This window comes from Nothoprocta perdicaria, unplaced genomic scaffold (genome assembly GCF_003342845.1).
Source record: "Nothoprocta perdicaria isolate Ctin4 unplaced genomic scaffold, notPer1 scaffold_15, whole genome shotgun sequence".
Classification (NCBI taxonomy): domain Eukaryota; kingdom Metazoa; phylum Chordata; class Aves; order Tinamiformes; family Tinamidae; genus Nothoprocta; species Nothoprocta perdicaria.
In genome coordinates this window covers 2,880,946-2,896,684 of record NW_020454649.1, presented here as the reverse complement: position 1 = coordinate 2,896,684, position 15,739 = coordinate 2,880,946, and the positions used below count along the sequence as shown (strand labels likewise).

At 35.6% G+C, this 15,739-nt stretch overlaps 1 protein-coding gene across 1 annotated transcript in view; it reads left to right on the top strand.

The window, feature by feature from the left end:
* The window catches only part of PDHX (pyruvate dehydrogenase complex component X), a 33,870-nt gene extending 19,823 nt beyond the window's left edge, over positions 1–14,047 (top strand). The window contains exons 7-11 of the mRNA XM_026034676.1: positions 53–200; positions 4,775–4,833; positions 8,594–8,752; positions 11,002–11,066; positions 12,029–14,047. Of these exons, the coding sequence (XP_025890461.1) occupies positions 53–200; positions 4,775–4,833; positions 8,594–8,752; positions 11,002–11,066; positions 12,029–12,293 (696 nt within the window). The 3' untranslated portion in view covers positions 12,294–14,047. The remainder of the gene's footprint in view (positions 1–52; positions 201–4,774; positions 4,834–8,593; positions 8,753–11,001; positions 11,067–12,028) is intronic.
* The last annotated feature ends 1,692 nt before the right edge of the window (positions 14,048–15,739 follow it).

Sequence of the window (15,739 nt, the reverse complement as noted above, 5' to 3'; positions counted from 1 at the left end):
TGTGTTTTTTCTCTTGATATTTAATACAGCATATGACTTTTTTTTTTTTAAGGGTGCCTTCACAGAAATCCCAGCTAGCAACATCCGAAGAGTTATTGCTAAGAGATTAACAGAGTCTAAAACTACTATACCTCATGCATATGCTGCCGCTGACTGTGACATTGATGCTATTTTGAAACTGAGGAAAGAATTGGCTAAAGGTTGGTGGTTTAACTACTTCACCTTACTCTAATACATGGGACTAGTATGTACTTTTATTTGGTTTACATCATCACATRTCCAGAATTTAAAGATTTTGTGGGGGCAGAACATGATATTCAAATGATCTTTTTTTGATGTTCCATATGTTAGAAGCCTGACGTGTTAGATTCCCTGACACCTTATTGAGGGCTAGGAGGACAAAGGTGTTATTTTGCCARCTAATGCAGTGGTGTAGACCACTGCAGTTTAGCACAGGGCTACTCGTTATCCATTAGGTTTTTGTTTCATTCTATCCAGATGGAACTTTCAAATTGCACAGAATTTCTCTTTCACAGTGTTCAGCTTTTCCATGGTTAAAAGCTCAAATTCTCCATGTTAAGGATAATTTTCAATTATTAGAATAAAGATYGAAAGCTTTAAATGAAAATATGCTCATGCTCAGTCCTTTTCAGTGCAATATTGAAGTTTAGTCTTGCTAGGCTGCTCATCAAATTTATTAGAAAAGAACAGCAAATTTAGTCTTTCAAGTACTGAATGAGTATGACTATCCTTGGTTAGAAAAGGATGCATGTCATCCAATGCATAATGATGCTACTAATCAGAGTAATTCTTCCTTATTTCTATAATATTCTCTGGAAAGTGTTATTTCTTCATTATATTGGTTAAAGTATATGAATATTAAGATATTTTTTCCCTGAAAATACACAAATTGCATGCTGGCCACAAACAACTCCACAAAAGAAAAGCAATTTGCTGAACTGAAAGACATTTGCTCTAGTGGTTGGCAAGTGTGGATTTGGGACAGAGAAACCGACTTAYATTGATGTTGCTGCAACTTGTACAAATTAGGCTCAGGCCTGAGAATTGCTGCACACCCTGAAGTTCAACGTAAAGCTGTCATAAATGGTGAAAGTACCCTGTAATTCTAATAACTAGATCTTTTCTAGGTATTACTTACATCTTATGCAACCTCTGGGGAAAAATGTTCAGTTAGAAGTTAYGATTTACAATGAGTGAATGTACAAAAAATACTATTTATGATTAAGAAAGTGTGGCAACAGCATTGAAAAATCAAGAAAGAGAAAGGAGGAGCTGAATAARGAGGGCCTGACTTTAGAGTGGTAATATGGGTGCATTTAGTGAAGCCTCTGAGAGGATGAAGAAGGAAATCCAAACTGACAAGAAAGACAGCTTGAAAGAATGGTGGGGGAGGAAACATGAATAGCAGCATATTTGATGTGTGTCTAAATGCTGCGTTTGTTGAAAATGATGAGAAGGAAATTAGACTGAAGAAAAAGGGAAAAGATGTAGGCTGAGAGGGCTTCCACGAGCTCTAAGGAGAGTGAAGTTGGCAGGTCCCTAATCAGTCATAGGAGAGGTTCCAGAGGACAGTCCCTTGAGGTCTGTCTCTGTTGAGATGCTGTAGCTAAGTGATATCTTAAAACTTAAAACTGGAAAAAGTATTAAATAAAGTAAACAGATGAAATTTTAACTATAAATTTATGTTTTTATACGTAATTAGAAACACAGAGTTTTAATCAATCTGATTGGGAAAAATAAAAGTGTAGTGTGTGTGTGGTTTACTTTTTTTTTCTCCCCATTTAAGGTTTTGCTAGTGCTTGAAGTGAATTAAATTGAATCTGACAGATGTAAAAAATGTTGTTTTTACAGAAATGATAAATATAAATAGTACTGCAGATGATTTTTAGAAGCTTTCTACTTCGTTTTTTCTTTCTAGCAAGGAATTAGAGGTGATAAAACAGTGCATGGCTTTATGAGTATCTACTTAATGTCACACCATAGTTTCAGTTGTTGAAAGAAATGACTGGTTCAAGGTTCATAGGAAGCCTTGAAATCTGGTGTCTTTGAACTTGAGTAGTATTTTTTGCAGCTGTAATATTCTCTGAATGTAGCTGTTTTGTAGAAGMTGTAGTAATTTGAAGATGTTGTAGATCTGTTTTAAACACAGCGTGAATAAAACAAATACTAGTAATAAAAGAAAAATGATATTTAAMTAAGTTCGTTAAAACAATAATTTATTAATGATCAAAAGTGCCTTCATGACTTTGGAATCTATATTTCATTGATTTAAAGTTGGGAGTTGATTCTCATTTATTCTGCCAAGTTCCACTTCATAGAAGCAACTTGGTATTTCAGTGATACGGCCAGTAAGCTATTTATCTATCTTTCTTTTTGGTGTTTTGTGTTCATTTGTTTTTGTTTCTTTTAAACAGTTCAAAGGAGGATAGTATTGGAACAAGAGTACAAGGACAGCTTATCTTTATCACGCAGATGTGTCTGGATAAGGATTTTCAAGGTTATCTTGAGTGAGACCTGATATGCTCTATAGCCAGAGACATCAGCTAGACTTTAGGCACCAATAAGTGTTCATCTAGTTATATGCTTGTCTTGCAAAGWATCTGATACTGTTTCTCTCTGAGAGAGATTAAAGGGATTTAATAAAGGCTCTTTATTAATATAATAAAGATTTGCTTGCATCCAGAGTTTTCTAAAATCAGTAATTTATGCTATTTTGTTGCTCCTGTAGGTAGCCTAATAYAGAGGATTTTTGGTGGGCCATTATAGCATAAGACATGAGCCCTTCACGAGTGTGAGAGCACTTCATAATGATTTCCTGTCAAACATGCTGTAGGTCTGGGAACCAGAATGCTCGTGTTGGGGGGAACTCTGCTAGGTGCTGGTAATCAGCACATACTCTCTTCTATTTGTGAGGTCCACAATGTCACTCCTGGTGACACTGTGTTAATGGAAGTGATCACGGTCTCTCCCATATGGCAGTACATAACCTGAAAGCTTAAGGTGGCATTCATGAAGTTAGGTAAAATACAGCAGTCAGTTGTGCTGTAGCTGTAGGATTTTCATAGTCTTTTCACCCTCGTGGAGAGTGACACTTTTTGCCCAAAGGTAGGAATATTATATACCAATCAAAATACCCCAAGTCTATAGTGTGTCAGATATATTTGACAGACAGAGGGTTGCCTGATGTGTACCTGCTAAGTAGATTGTTACCCATAGTTATCATCACAGGTCAGTTCTGTGGCAAATGGATACTTGGCTCAGTTCTCCTAATCAGTGATCATGTAAGAAAATTGCACTTTAGAATTAAATTCAGATTGCTTTTATCTTTATAAAAGGTTTTTGAAAGACATGTATCAGTTATGTGCCATGACTCATTCTCCAAAAGGAAGTAGCTATACTTCTTGAGGTGTGAGGCTGATAGTCATGACAGTAGACTAATACAGTTGGTTTTTGTGAGGATAATGCATTTATTATTGTGCAAGTCTCATACACTTTCAGAGTAATGCTGTAATAAGTATAAAATTACTCTAATATATCTGTAGGCTTTGCTTCTCTTGTCACATATGATTAAACTTAGTCCTCCTAGTCTCCTAAAGCTTTTAAAAAATGGCTAGAACAAATCTAGCCTTTTTTTTTTCCTAGCTTGTGTTATAAATTGCTAGATAGCTTTTCTTCTATGCATTTTCTTCTGCTATATAAAAATAAGTAGAATTTGTATGTTRCATGGCTCTATGCCAAAAATTACGTAAATTAAGGGTGTAAATGAATGGATAGTAAGTCATGATAGTGAGACTTAATGCATTTTCTGAAGTTTAGAGTGATTGACATAGTTTGTCTTCATTTTAGGTCGGCACTGCTTTTTGTGCACGTTTGTCTGGTATTCACTTTGGGGAGTAAATTATCCCCTGTCTCTAATAAGGGGTCCATCCGCAGCAGTGGGGTCTGTGTTGTGGTGGTGTTTCTTATKGTGGTGTCCAAGAAGAGGAACGTGGATTTACTTAGGGAGCCAGCYAGGGGGAAAAGGTTGTGTTTTCCTTTGACTGAGTGATTTTCTTGTTCTTTCCATTCATGTTTAAAAGTTGAACGTGAGTGCCTCCTCCTGCAGGCTAAATGTGTGCTTGGAGGGAAAGGTGGAGTGGGAGAGTGAAGAGTGAACTGTCTGTATATAATGAAGGAGATTTGGAAGGAATTGCTATTAATGTGTTACTTATCAAAACCACAATATACTTATTAATCTCTTCATTCTTTCCATAGTACCCACCCTCTCCTACATCCTGTTTTGTGCCACTGTTTCCTTGCCAAATACACAATTGCAGTAACAGCTACTGGATGCCAATACTTCTGTCTCATAGCTGCTAAAATTGTTGTRGGGGTCCACAGGAAACCTTTGATAGGGTTTGAACTGAGTGACAAAGATTAGCTCAATTCCACTAATTCTAGGTTTCTTTTTTTTTTTTTTTTTTTTTCCCCCCCCTGAAAATCAGTGACATCAAGCATGCAGCTTTTCAACCCCATATCAAGAAAATAGGAAGAATGTCTGTGGTCAGGAGACTGTAGTTGAATGATACTTTTATTGTCCTGCACAGAAAAAGTGTCCTTTGAAGATGAGTAACTGCAGCTATTTATTATTTTTTTCTGATAATTCTGTTTCTTTGCAGCAGATTTGTTGAAACGCTGTAATCCTGGGTCATAGCATAATGGTGATAATCACTGCTCATAAGGCTTTTTTTCCTTTTTTTTTTTTTTTTTGCAGATGACATTAAAGTATCTGTAAATGACTTTATTATCAAAGCAGCTGCAGTTACTTTGAAGGTGAGTAAATAAAGAACTATCATTAATATGCTTTATAGTAAACTATTAGGTTATTGAGAAATATTCTGTGAGCGTATATAGAGATATRAATGAGATCATAGCAGAGCTGCTAAGTCTTCATTGTAGAGTCTCAGTTTTTTTGAGCTCTGCTGATAACCTACAGCATGAGTACAGATCTGCACACTGTCTGCAGCGTAGAAAATCTGCAGGTATGAAGCTTCATGGTCTCCCTAACCTCCCTACCTGTTTCTGATGGAACTGGGTGAGTTGCCTTCCCGTTTGTGTTGATTGTTCTGCTTGGAAAATACTCCCAATGCCAGTTAGCTCTTTAAAATCTCAGAGTTTCAGAGATCAGTCTTTAGGAGAACTCCCATGCTTTGGAACTCACTCCTCCTTAGTCCAAAGTGCATCAAGTACAATCACTTTAAAAATTTATTGCTTAGTCCATCTTTCCAAATTGTAAAAAGAAAGGGCTATGATAGCTTAACTTAGATGTCGAATGTTGGTTTTAAGTACAGTTCACATTTAATTTTAGAACTTTTAGGTAGAGCTCTTTCCAGGCTAAAGGCCAGTATTTGCAAAGCTCATGAGGAAGTAACTGTTCTTTAATTAACATTGATAGGTCAAAAAGATTTCTCACATGTCATGAGCTTTGCAGCAAGAGCATGCTTAATCCCCAAGGTTCCCAACAGAGTTTGTTGCAGTTTTGGTGGTGCTGTGCATTTGTGCTACTTTACATCCTCTTGATTCCTCAGTGATTGCATGTCCTAGCTGTGTTACAGACTAGAAGAGCCAGACTTTCCTCATGGCTTGGATCACGCAACACCCGCTTGAAGACATTTTGTGTTTGTACATGTACTGCAGCACTGCTCTGCAGTTCGAGTAACTTGCAGACAGAAGAGTTGCGCTTCCTTTATGCATTTGGCTGTTGAAGAATAGGAACTAAGAGTTCTGGTCTACTACTTTTCTCTAGGGAAGTTTAGGTAGAGTAGATTTAGAGATTATCATATCTATCATACGTATGTTGCTGAGGTTAGATTGAAATAGCTTTGGATCCCAAACCAATGCAATAAAAGAATAAAGGGAAWATTTTTGATGCAAAAAGAAATAAAACTAATAAACCAAATCCTTGTGGCTTTTTTTATTTAAATTTTGTAGAGGTTCATTAATTTGATTAAAGTCAACAAGGCACCTGTCTAGCAACTAACCATTTATTACAAGTATCATGCTGCTTAGTATATTTCATATGAGATCTTCTATATACAAGTTACTGAATGTAATTTTGTAATAATAGTAGAAGGAAAGGGAAAGAAAAGGAATTTCTGGTAATTTAAACTTGGTCTTTTCACCTTTATATGTTGTTTAGCCCTACTATACTTCTGCATAACCCTAGTTCTGTTTCAATTTTCATGTCTCTCTAAAACATTATTTATGACTTGCATAGGCATAGTGGTAGAACAGATACAAAATGAAGATAAGTACCTCAAATAATTATTGAAAAGCAAACACATTTTCTCATAACTGCTCACATCACATTGTTGYATTATACTAAATACTAATACTTGATCTATATGTTTACTTAGTCACCGAGGACAAGCACGACAGTGGAATTTACACTTCTGCAAAAGCTTTTTACTCTGCATATAAATGCTATAGAATTCTATCTCTTCTGCTTTAAATAATTTTTTCTGTCATAATGTTTTGGACCTAGTCGCTCTCATTCAGGCATAATGTTTCAGATTCTCAGATTTCAAAGYTGTGGTTTCAATTATTTGCTATTGTTTTCAGCCAGAAACTTTACCTGTAAAGGTATCTAAAATAACAAGGTAGCTTTGAATAACTGTGATCCAAAAAATTCACAATTAAGTTGAACTTGATTAAAAACTTATTTTATCTGTGTATAAACAGCACCTTGTGTATCTTTTTAAAAGATCTATCTGTGTATGGAAAAATCTCTGCCTCTGTTGAGACAAATGTTAAAGCCAGTTTATAAATGTACAGATTAGATTATTTAGCCTTTTCCCTAACAAAAGTGGAGGTGTAAGTCGTTGTAGATGAAATAAATATTTTTTTTAGAAATACATTTCACTATCATGATTTTCAAAATTCTRAATGATGATACCTATGACACAACTTTTGGCAACCAATTTTAAGATTGATTATTCTCATTTGTTTCAAGGCACTTCAGTTAATAATTTTCTAATTTCACTTTTCAGCTCTAGGATTGTTTATTGGGTTACAGAGCATGCCAACACTGGTTTGTATAGCTTGCAATTGGAATATAAGKGCACATCTTCAGTTTTATGAAGATATATGTCATTGTAACAACCTGAGGTTTATTCTTCCACCCCCATAGTTAGAGCAGGATAATCTCTGCCATAGCTTTTCTTATATAAAATCTTGATTATTAACTTTTTGTACATGCTCTTCTGCTTTTATACTATCAGTGCTTAAATCTTATCAGTCTTAAATCCATCTTACCTCCTTTCATAAAGCAAATTTAGAATTCTGATACTGTTTATTACTCTCTTAAAAATCTCCTGCTTGGGAAGGGACCATTTCTTTCTTCAATACCAAACRTGAAGGAAAGGGTGCTCTTTGCAGGAGTATCACACAAATGAGAAGTTTATTACAGTCTTGGCAATACTTACTGAAGACTCTTCTAAAGCGTGCAAGTGTATGGTTGTGGGTAGTGTTTCGTGCAGTGGTTTTACATTTTAACCAAATAAAGTAAGGAAAACTTGAAGCCAGAGACTTTTAGTAGTTAACATTTTGAAAACTTGATGCTGAAGACGTTATATAGTAATATATAATGATATCCACTTGGATAGCAAGATACAACCACTATGAAAAAGCTCTTAATTTTTAAAAGCCAGTTGAGCTTTCCATAAGACTCTCCCAAGTATGAATAGGATCACAGTTTTAGCCTACCCACCCTAAAAGGAGGAAAAAAGATACATTTGCTCCTCTCTCCTTTCTTTTTCTCAAAATTGCTTTTCCTTGAATTCAAAACCAGAGGTTTACTTTTTCTCACCTAATAGCATTTGAAGTTCAGCCTTAAATGCATAGCTTGTAACGATTAGTGTTTTAAATGCATAGCTTGTAATGATTAGTGTAATCATTAGTGAGTGCAAGCTCCTCCTGCATCTCTTACCTAGGACTTCACCTGCAGGCTTCCTTCCCTGAGCTAATACAGCTCTATATGATGAACTCAAAGGCCTTGTTGAAATTATCATCAATGTTATCTGAATTTTAGTTCTGAGTCCATTAACAAAAAAAAACAAACAAACAAAAAAATCCATGTGCGGTGCTGCTTTTTTGGGGAAGGGAACAGACACTGCTTTGTAGTTCTTGCATACAGGGCAATTCTAAGGTGGCATCTGAGAGTCCTGAAGGAATTTGGAGGTTTCTGTTAATATATTGGTTTTCCAGCTGCACTAAAAAAACTGTCTGCGCCTGCAGCATACCCTCACACTTTATGGACAAATAGATTTAAGTAGATGCAAGCTAATCACGCAGATCTATTCTTAGAGTCTCATAGTGATTTTATCCTTTTTCTTGTTTAACTAAGTGCAGTCCCAGTGACAGATGTGACCTCTTCTTTAGCCTTCATTTGCAAACAGCAGTCTGTGATGCACTAATTACTTTGCGAATGCCTGCGTATAACTATGCATCTTAAAGGATTTTCCTTTTCCTTGATAATTGGTTGCGCCATTATTTTTTTTAACAGCTGTACCATTTTCTTCTCCTTCTTTTCCAGCAATTGCCAGATGTGAATGTAACCTGGGGTGGAGAGGGCCCCAGGCAGCTGCACACCATTGACATCTCTATTGCTGTGGCAACAGACCGTGGTCTCATTACACCAGTCATAAAAGATGTTGCTGCCAAGGGAATACAGGAAATTGCTGCCTCTGCAAAGGTGGGTCTTAAATGTACAGTAGGTTGAGGAATATAAAAGCTATGTAGTTTCTTACAGAGAAGGTAGCATGACCCAGATACATACAAATAGTAACAAAAACCAGTTTCGGAATGGATCGAAAGCTATTTCTGTATTTCTTCAAGAAAATTTCTTCAAGATTGTAATATGCTACTTTTAGATCCATGCAAGTTATGTTTCTTTTTTTTTCTAGATGCAGTGTGTAAAATGTACTCTGAGATTAGAAATAGAATAAAAAGTATTATTAAAAGGATAAGATATTCTTTAACTTTCATCCTCAGTATCTGTGCTACTGTAATGTGGTATTACAAACCTGAGCTATCAGAAGATTATCCTACAGTATTCTTTGTAGGCTGTCCTACATTTGCTGCGATGAGAATGTATACTTGCTTTGTATTTAATAGGGCCACTCAAAGGTAAGCATTCCCCYTTCCTTTCAAGCAGAATGTGTGCAACATAGGTCACACTAATCTAAAAGAATTCCATAGGCTGGATGAGTTGGACAAATTAGTTGTCCACACCAGCTTAATTTTTCCTTTCAACTTCTCTCCTGAGTTACTGAATTAAATATACAGACATGTAAATAGGTTGTGAATCCRCGTCTGCTTCTCTGTCTCAGGCATTTGACAGATGTTTGCTCTGTCTGTTCTTTATGTTCCCTTCTGCTCAATGTAAATTCTAACTTATTTCCAGGTCATGTGTATCCAGTCACCATATTTTCATCATTTCAGCAGTTTTACTGCACATACACATTATACTTATACTGACCCTATCATGCTGATGAACACTATTCCCTTAACTGTTGCATTCTGATTTGCTAATTATTTACAGATGAATTAAAGTCTATTAGTTCTTTATGAGCTATTTCAACATGTCACTGTCTCCATTATTCAGAAAGTGTTTAAGAAGAAATTTTGAAGGAAACAAAGAGGGGAATTGGCTGATGAAAGAGCTGAGGAMGTATGTGATGCTTTTATGTAGCCACTGGTTAAAATCAATTGACTAAGCAAGGCAATTTGACATGTGTGAAATGAATTGATTATTCTTGGTCTATATTCTCAGACTATTCAAGTAACCGCTGCACAAAAAAAAAAACGCTTAATATTTTGACAGCTAGAATTATTACAGTTCTATTAGAGACCAAAAAGCTCAGTTTCATTGGACTAGTATTTTTAACCACAAAAGAATTAACTAGGTATTGTATTTCCCAAGATACTTGTAGCACAATTTTAATCTAGGTTCACACATTTTCACTGTGGACTATCTTGGACACTAATCTGTTCTGCTGACTATAAAATTTCTGTCTAAGCGCTAATGGTCTAGACTCATCTGTTATGTCTTTATTCTGCACCTTTTGTCCTTAGTACTCACTTGTAGCTATATTACCACTTTGCTGACTTTCTTGACAAATGGCCAAAGCAGACCTTTCTCTTCAAAAACAGAGCAGGATTTTCCTAGATAGCAGGTTGTCATATGTTTGAAAGTAGATACAGGGATTACCTGGATATCAGCTGGGGAATCATTCAAAGTCGGATGGGAATATCTTGCAAGTRGAGAATTCCGAAAACATGGAGTGATGATGCTAAAATTTTGAGACATATCATGGAAAACTCCTAGAAAGTGTGGGGGGTAGGAGGGTCCTAGAAGGTCTGTAGAAAATAACTGGAAAGCAACAGAGAGTTTTTTTGAAAGGAGAGAGAGGAAATCCTTAAAATCAATTGTGGAATTCCTTTAAAGTAGAGACACAGTAGAAGGCACATGTCTGTGCAGGACCATGGGTTGGGGAGAGAYGAATTCCTAGAAAGCCATTTTTAGGTAGATAAATGCTTTGCTGGAAAAATTACATTCCCTTTCTATCCATCTGCTAGAGAGTGGCACATTTTGTAACCAAGTACATAAGGAAGAATACTATGAATTTGTCTCATCAGTATATCATAGATATGCTTGTCATCTAAACACCTGGGAAAAATGACAAACTTTTTTGTGGTGCAAAGACTGTGAGAGGACGGGTTTTATTAAACAACCACTGTAGTTGGGAAAATCKGCCCTAGTGTCTATCAAATCATTGCAACTACAGTGGAATTGTTGCTAATGCGYCTGTCTAAGTTAAAAAACAGATGTCTTTTGCTGTGACTGTGTGGTATTTGTAATGTTTTACAGAAGCAAAAAGAATGAGCCTGCTATGTTTTCATTTCCTTTCTCTCTCCCTTTTTGTCTTTCAATTTTCTTAGGCTCTAGCAAAGAAAGCAAGAGATGGGAAACTCTTACCGGAGGAATATCAGGGGGGATCATTTAGGTAAAAGTCTCCAGCAGTACTCAATATTTGCACTATGAGTTTATAGCTGTCTTATCCTCTGATGTTCCACTATATATTCTTGCACAGTCTTGTAAAAGCTTGCTTGATTTAAAATCAGACTACAACTGATTAGTTCAATTATACAGTTAGTAACTTCTTTATAAAATAAACTAAGMAAAAAGAGCTAGTGGGCTAGTTTAATAAAAGCTAGCGGCTTTGAGCAAACATTAGAGTTAATGTAGTTATACAGAGTTGCAGTTGCTCAGCTCGCTTTTTAGTTTCAGATTCCCAACAGTGTAATGGACAAACATAGCATTGGTCAACATTTTACTCTTGCAAATTTAAGCTTTCACTTAGTTATTAAAAAATTCACACTATCTTCTGCACAAATACTTCAGTAACACACAGTAGTGTGCCCAAGCTTCAGCTCTCTGGAGTATGTGGTAGAAGATGGTCTAAAGAATCTATTTTTCACAAGCCTTTTAGCAGCGAAAGCTCATGGAAGTTTGCARGAGTGACTAGTTTGTTTGTTTTTCTTTATTTGTGGTAAGAATTCAAGTGACTGAAATTACATATGAGATCATGTAGCTGACTGGAAACCCGCTATCTATCTACTGCCTCCTTGGGAAGACAGCAGTTATCTGCCTATGTATGTTACTGCTTATTCCAAAACGGCAGAAATCCTGCAGCTGCCTGTGTCTCTTATGCTGCAATGCAAGAATATAGGCCTACCTTACTATAGCCAGCAATAGAAGAGAGTGAATAAGTGGAAAAATTGCATTTTAAAAAATCCCTCTCTGAATTCCAAACAGTTTAGAGTTTGAATGTGTCCAGTTCAGGTTTATTACAATAAACAAGAGTAGCCTTGGGACAGAAGATAGCCCATAGTAGTCATTGACTATAGATTATTATATAGCATATATATATTTTTGACATTACTAATACTTTTGTTTTCTATTTAGCATCTCCAATCTGGGCATGTTCGGCATCAGTGACTTCATTGCAGTCATAAACCCTCCACAGGCCTGCATCCTAGCTGTGGGCCGAGCCAGACCAGAGCTCAAGATTGTGGAAGATGAAGAAGGGAATGAGAAACTTAAGCAACATCAACTCATGACAGTGACTCTGTCAAGTGATGGTCGGGTAGTAGATGATGAACTGGCTTCAAAGTTTTTGGAGACCTTAAAAGCCAACATAGAGAATCCGATGCGACTTACTTTGGGTTAAACTTGGTGAAGATTGCTTCCTGTTTGGACAACATTTAAAATTCTGTTACAGAAAAACAATCCCACGTACATGTAGAGGAAATAAGTAGTGTCAGATGGACAGCTAAAATACTTAATTTATTTGAAATAACCTGAAAAACTGTTAATTCTCATTTTTTTGTTCATTTCCAGGTCTTGTTTTTTATATTGAAACTAGAGACATTTAAATATAAGGTTAACATGTTCTAATTCTTTGTATGTTTAGTATTCATGGCACATAACATTTGAAAAGAATAATCAATCTCTTCTGTAAGGGAATGTACAAGAACACTTTATTAAATGTAAAAGGGAATGAGAGATGCTTTATTTCAGCACAGTTTTTACAGTGAGGAATGCAAGTATCATAACCAAGTAAAATCCTGCTGTGAGTTGTGGTCAGTATCAAGATCACTGAGGGCCTAAACTACACTGCTAGCACAGAAAGTGTTTCAGTTTACAAAGGACTTTCTGTCATGTTGTACCATCTGATTTAGCTGGAAATAGTACTGAGATTTTGAGATAGACTTTGAATGTTTCTACTTAAGACCAAAGAAGTTAGAAACCCAAATAAGTTTTAGTCTGATTTTAGTTACATCACAGACTTGACAGTTCTATATTTAGGCTTTTCTGTGAGCTGCAGTGAGGAGAATAAGATTGCTGTGGAGATGAATGGGGGAAAGAAATGGCAGGAAATTTTGACTTAGATTAAATTAGATCCTAGAGAAAGACACAATATCTCAAAGTATTGACAAGTATCTGACAGTCCATAAAATTAAATCTCATTAAAACAAATTTAACCTGTGGATGCATTTTTTTCCCAGTGTTTTAAGATTACTGCTTAATCTAATGCCTTGGAGAACACAGAATGGAGAATAAACTTGTCTGAACAAGTAAGATCTCTATAAAGGATGAAGTATCAACCTCATGATTGAAACAAAATTTAGTGAAAAACAAATTTGTTATGTAAGAAATAACAATAGAGGTATTCTAATTTATTAAAAATAATTGTGTCCAAACTTATGAGTTTCTCCATCTCATCTCTCTCTTTCTCGGTGCCACAGAATGTTAAATTTTTTTTTCAGATCCCCTGAGGTATGTTTTATATAACTTAAAGCCAAAGATAATTGTGCAGACAGTGCTAGCTTTGATATCACAGAGGTTCCAGAATGAAAGGTCAAGTTTTGCACGCTGAGTATTTGTTGAATAATGTTGTACTTTCAATGGATAATATTAAAAGGTAACTACAAAGTGTTTCATTTTCAAATACATATTCTATTGTAAAGCTGTTGGAGGCTTATGTGCCTGAAATTGAGATGAACAGAAATGGCTATTTTTCTTTTTTTATATATAAATGTGGTAATATGCATTGTGTGTGCTTGTACAGAATTAGCTACATTTACAGAACCTAGTGAGAATATAAATTGCCAGTAGTATTCTGGAAGTTTGTGTTACTGATTTGTCTTGCTGTTATTATTTTAAGATTCAAAGGACTATGTTTAAGGCACCAGCCATAATTAAAATGCTGCAAGCCTAAATCTGCTGCAAGCCTAAATCTGCTGCTAATACTAAGTTGAGAATTTCAACTAAATTATTTTTACTTTGACCTGCTCAGATGTCATAAGTTCAGAAAACATCAGTCGTACAGTGGTGAGAGAAGAAACTTTTGATTATGGAATTTGTTTTACAGTGCAATTACTTTTATACCCTTTCTGTATTTGCAGACATCTTTCACTGATAAATTGTGTTCAAAGTTGATTGCATAGGAATTTACAGTTTTGGATGGTTATCTATGATTTTTTTTTCCCGAAGTTGTCAAGCGATTCCAGATAACTTTGAAAGGAGAAGAAAAAAAGAAGAAGAAAAAAACTATATATGTTTTCCTTAATAGTATAATTCAACAAGTTATTTGTTTTTATAGCTAAATCTACCCATCAAGTTCCCAGTGTAATTTAAAAGCCGATATACTGTTCTTCATTCTGTCTTCTTGATGCTCTGTAGGGTTGCTGTGTGCTGTGCAGAATTCTGCTGTTTAGTTGGCCACAGTAAAGGGCTGCATGAGTATTTTTATATGATTGATATATATATATATTTTACAAGTAAGTATATTATACAGATTTCTTTTGGGAGCCATTGGAAGGTGCTATTGTATGTAAGTATGGAATATTTATCCAAATAAGTCATGTGTGTGGGGATTAGTCCATTCCACCATTCCTGTTCTATGCAAGTAGATGAAAGTATTGCAACTTTTTCTCCAGGTTAAACAAACAAACAGTTTTTTTTTAATTCYATTTCTTTACAACAGCCTGCATGCAAACTGAATTGTACCATTCAGTAACATCTCCTTTAACAGAAATGAGACAAGAAATATTTGTTTATACAAATTGAAATAAAACATCAGATGTGTTCTTGGAGACCTTTGGCATTTTGAGATGGGGACAATGRATAAAATGGATAAAAAGGCAAACCATAAAAATGGTTAGAGTGGTTACATATAAAGCATATTTGCCTGAAAGTAAAAATATCTCTTCAGATTTTGTTCCTTAAAATGTTTGCTGTCATCACATCTTTGAAATGCGTAAACAAGAGGTACATGACAGCATCTAACTTCCTGAAGAATAAAAAAAACTGAAAATGATGTGAAGAGTATGCTAATGTCTGCTGTCAATATCTACATTTAGGATTTGTTTTGGGAAACCTACTTTCTTCATTTAATTTTTTTTTAATAGAGGGTTGTGTTGATTTGTTTCAGATAGACTTGCTGATTGCTGACAAGTTGCAAACTGCATGTGTCACACTTAATCCTGAATTATACTGTCATAATCTAGGATTTTTTTTGTTTGTTTGGCGGGGGGGTTGGGGTTTTTTTTTTTTGTGCTATATTTGTGTGAAATGAGACCTCTGGAGTTACTCTTCTTACCTGTACCTGTAGCAACCTCACTCCTGTGAAATGAATGGGCCGTGCTGTTTTCACCTGACGCTTTGTCCATGCCTTCATCTACGCCCATACAAAAGGGAATGGATGGTCTCTTTTGTTTCAACTAACCATTAATCCAGTCGAATACAAAAGAATTTGAAAATTTTGCAGGAAGGCAGAAATGTGGCAAATAATGTTAATTCAAGAAAAAAAAAAGAGCATATGCTTTTATTTACATAAGGTGGTATTTTTCCTCTTTATTTTTAAGTGTCTGAGGCCTGCATTGAAGGTGATGATATTTCCCCCTGCTTGTCCTCAAATGTAAAAAGTATTGTCTTAGGAAATCAGAGAAATGCTCGTCATTGACTTTCATCAAGGAATGCAATCGCTRGGTGTTCAAAACCCTGCTTTGGTCAGTTTTCACACCTTGTGCAGTCCTTACAGCTGCAAAGCTACAAMAGGACACAAGATTTTGGCTGGCATGGGATGTGTCCGCTTGCTGTTCAGCCGGACCT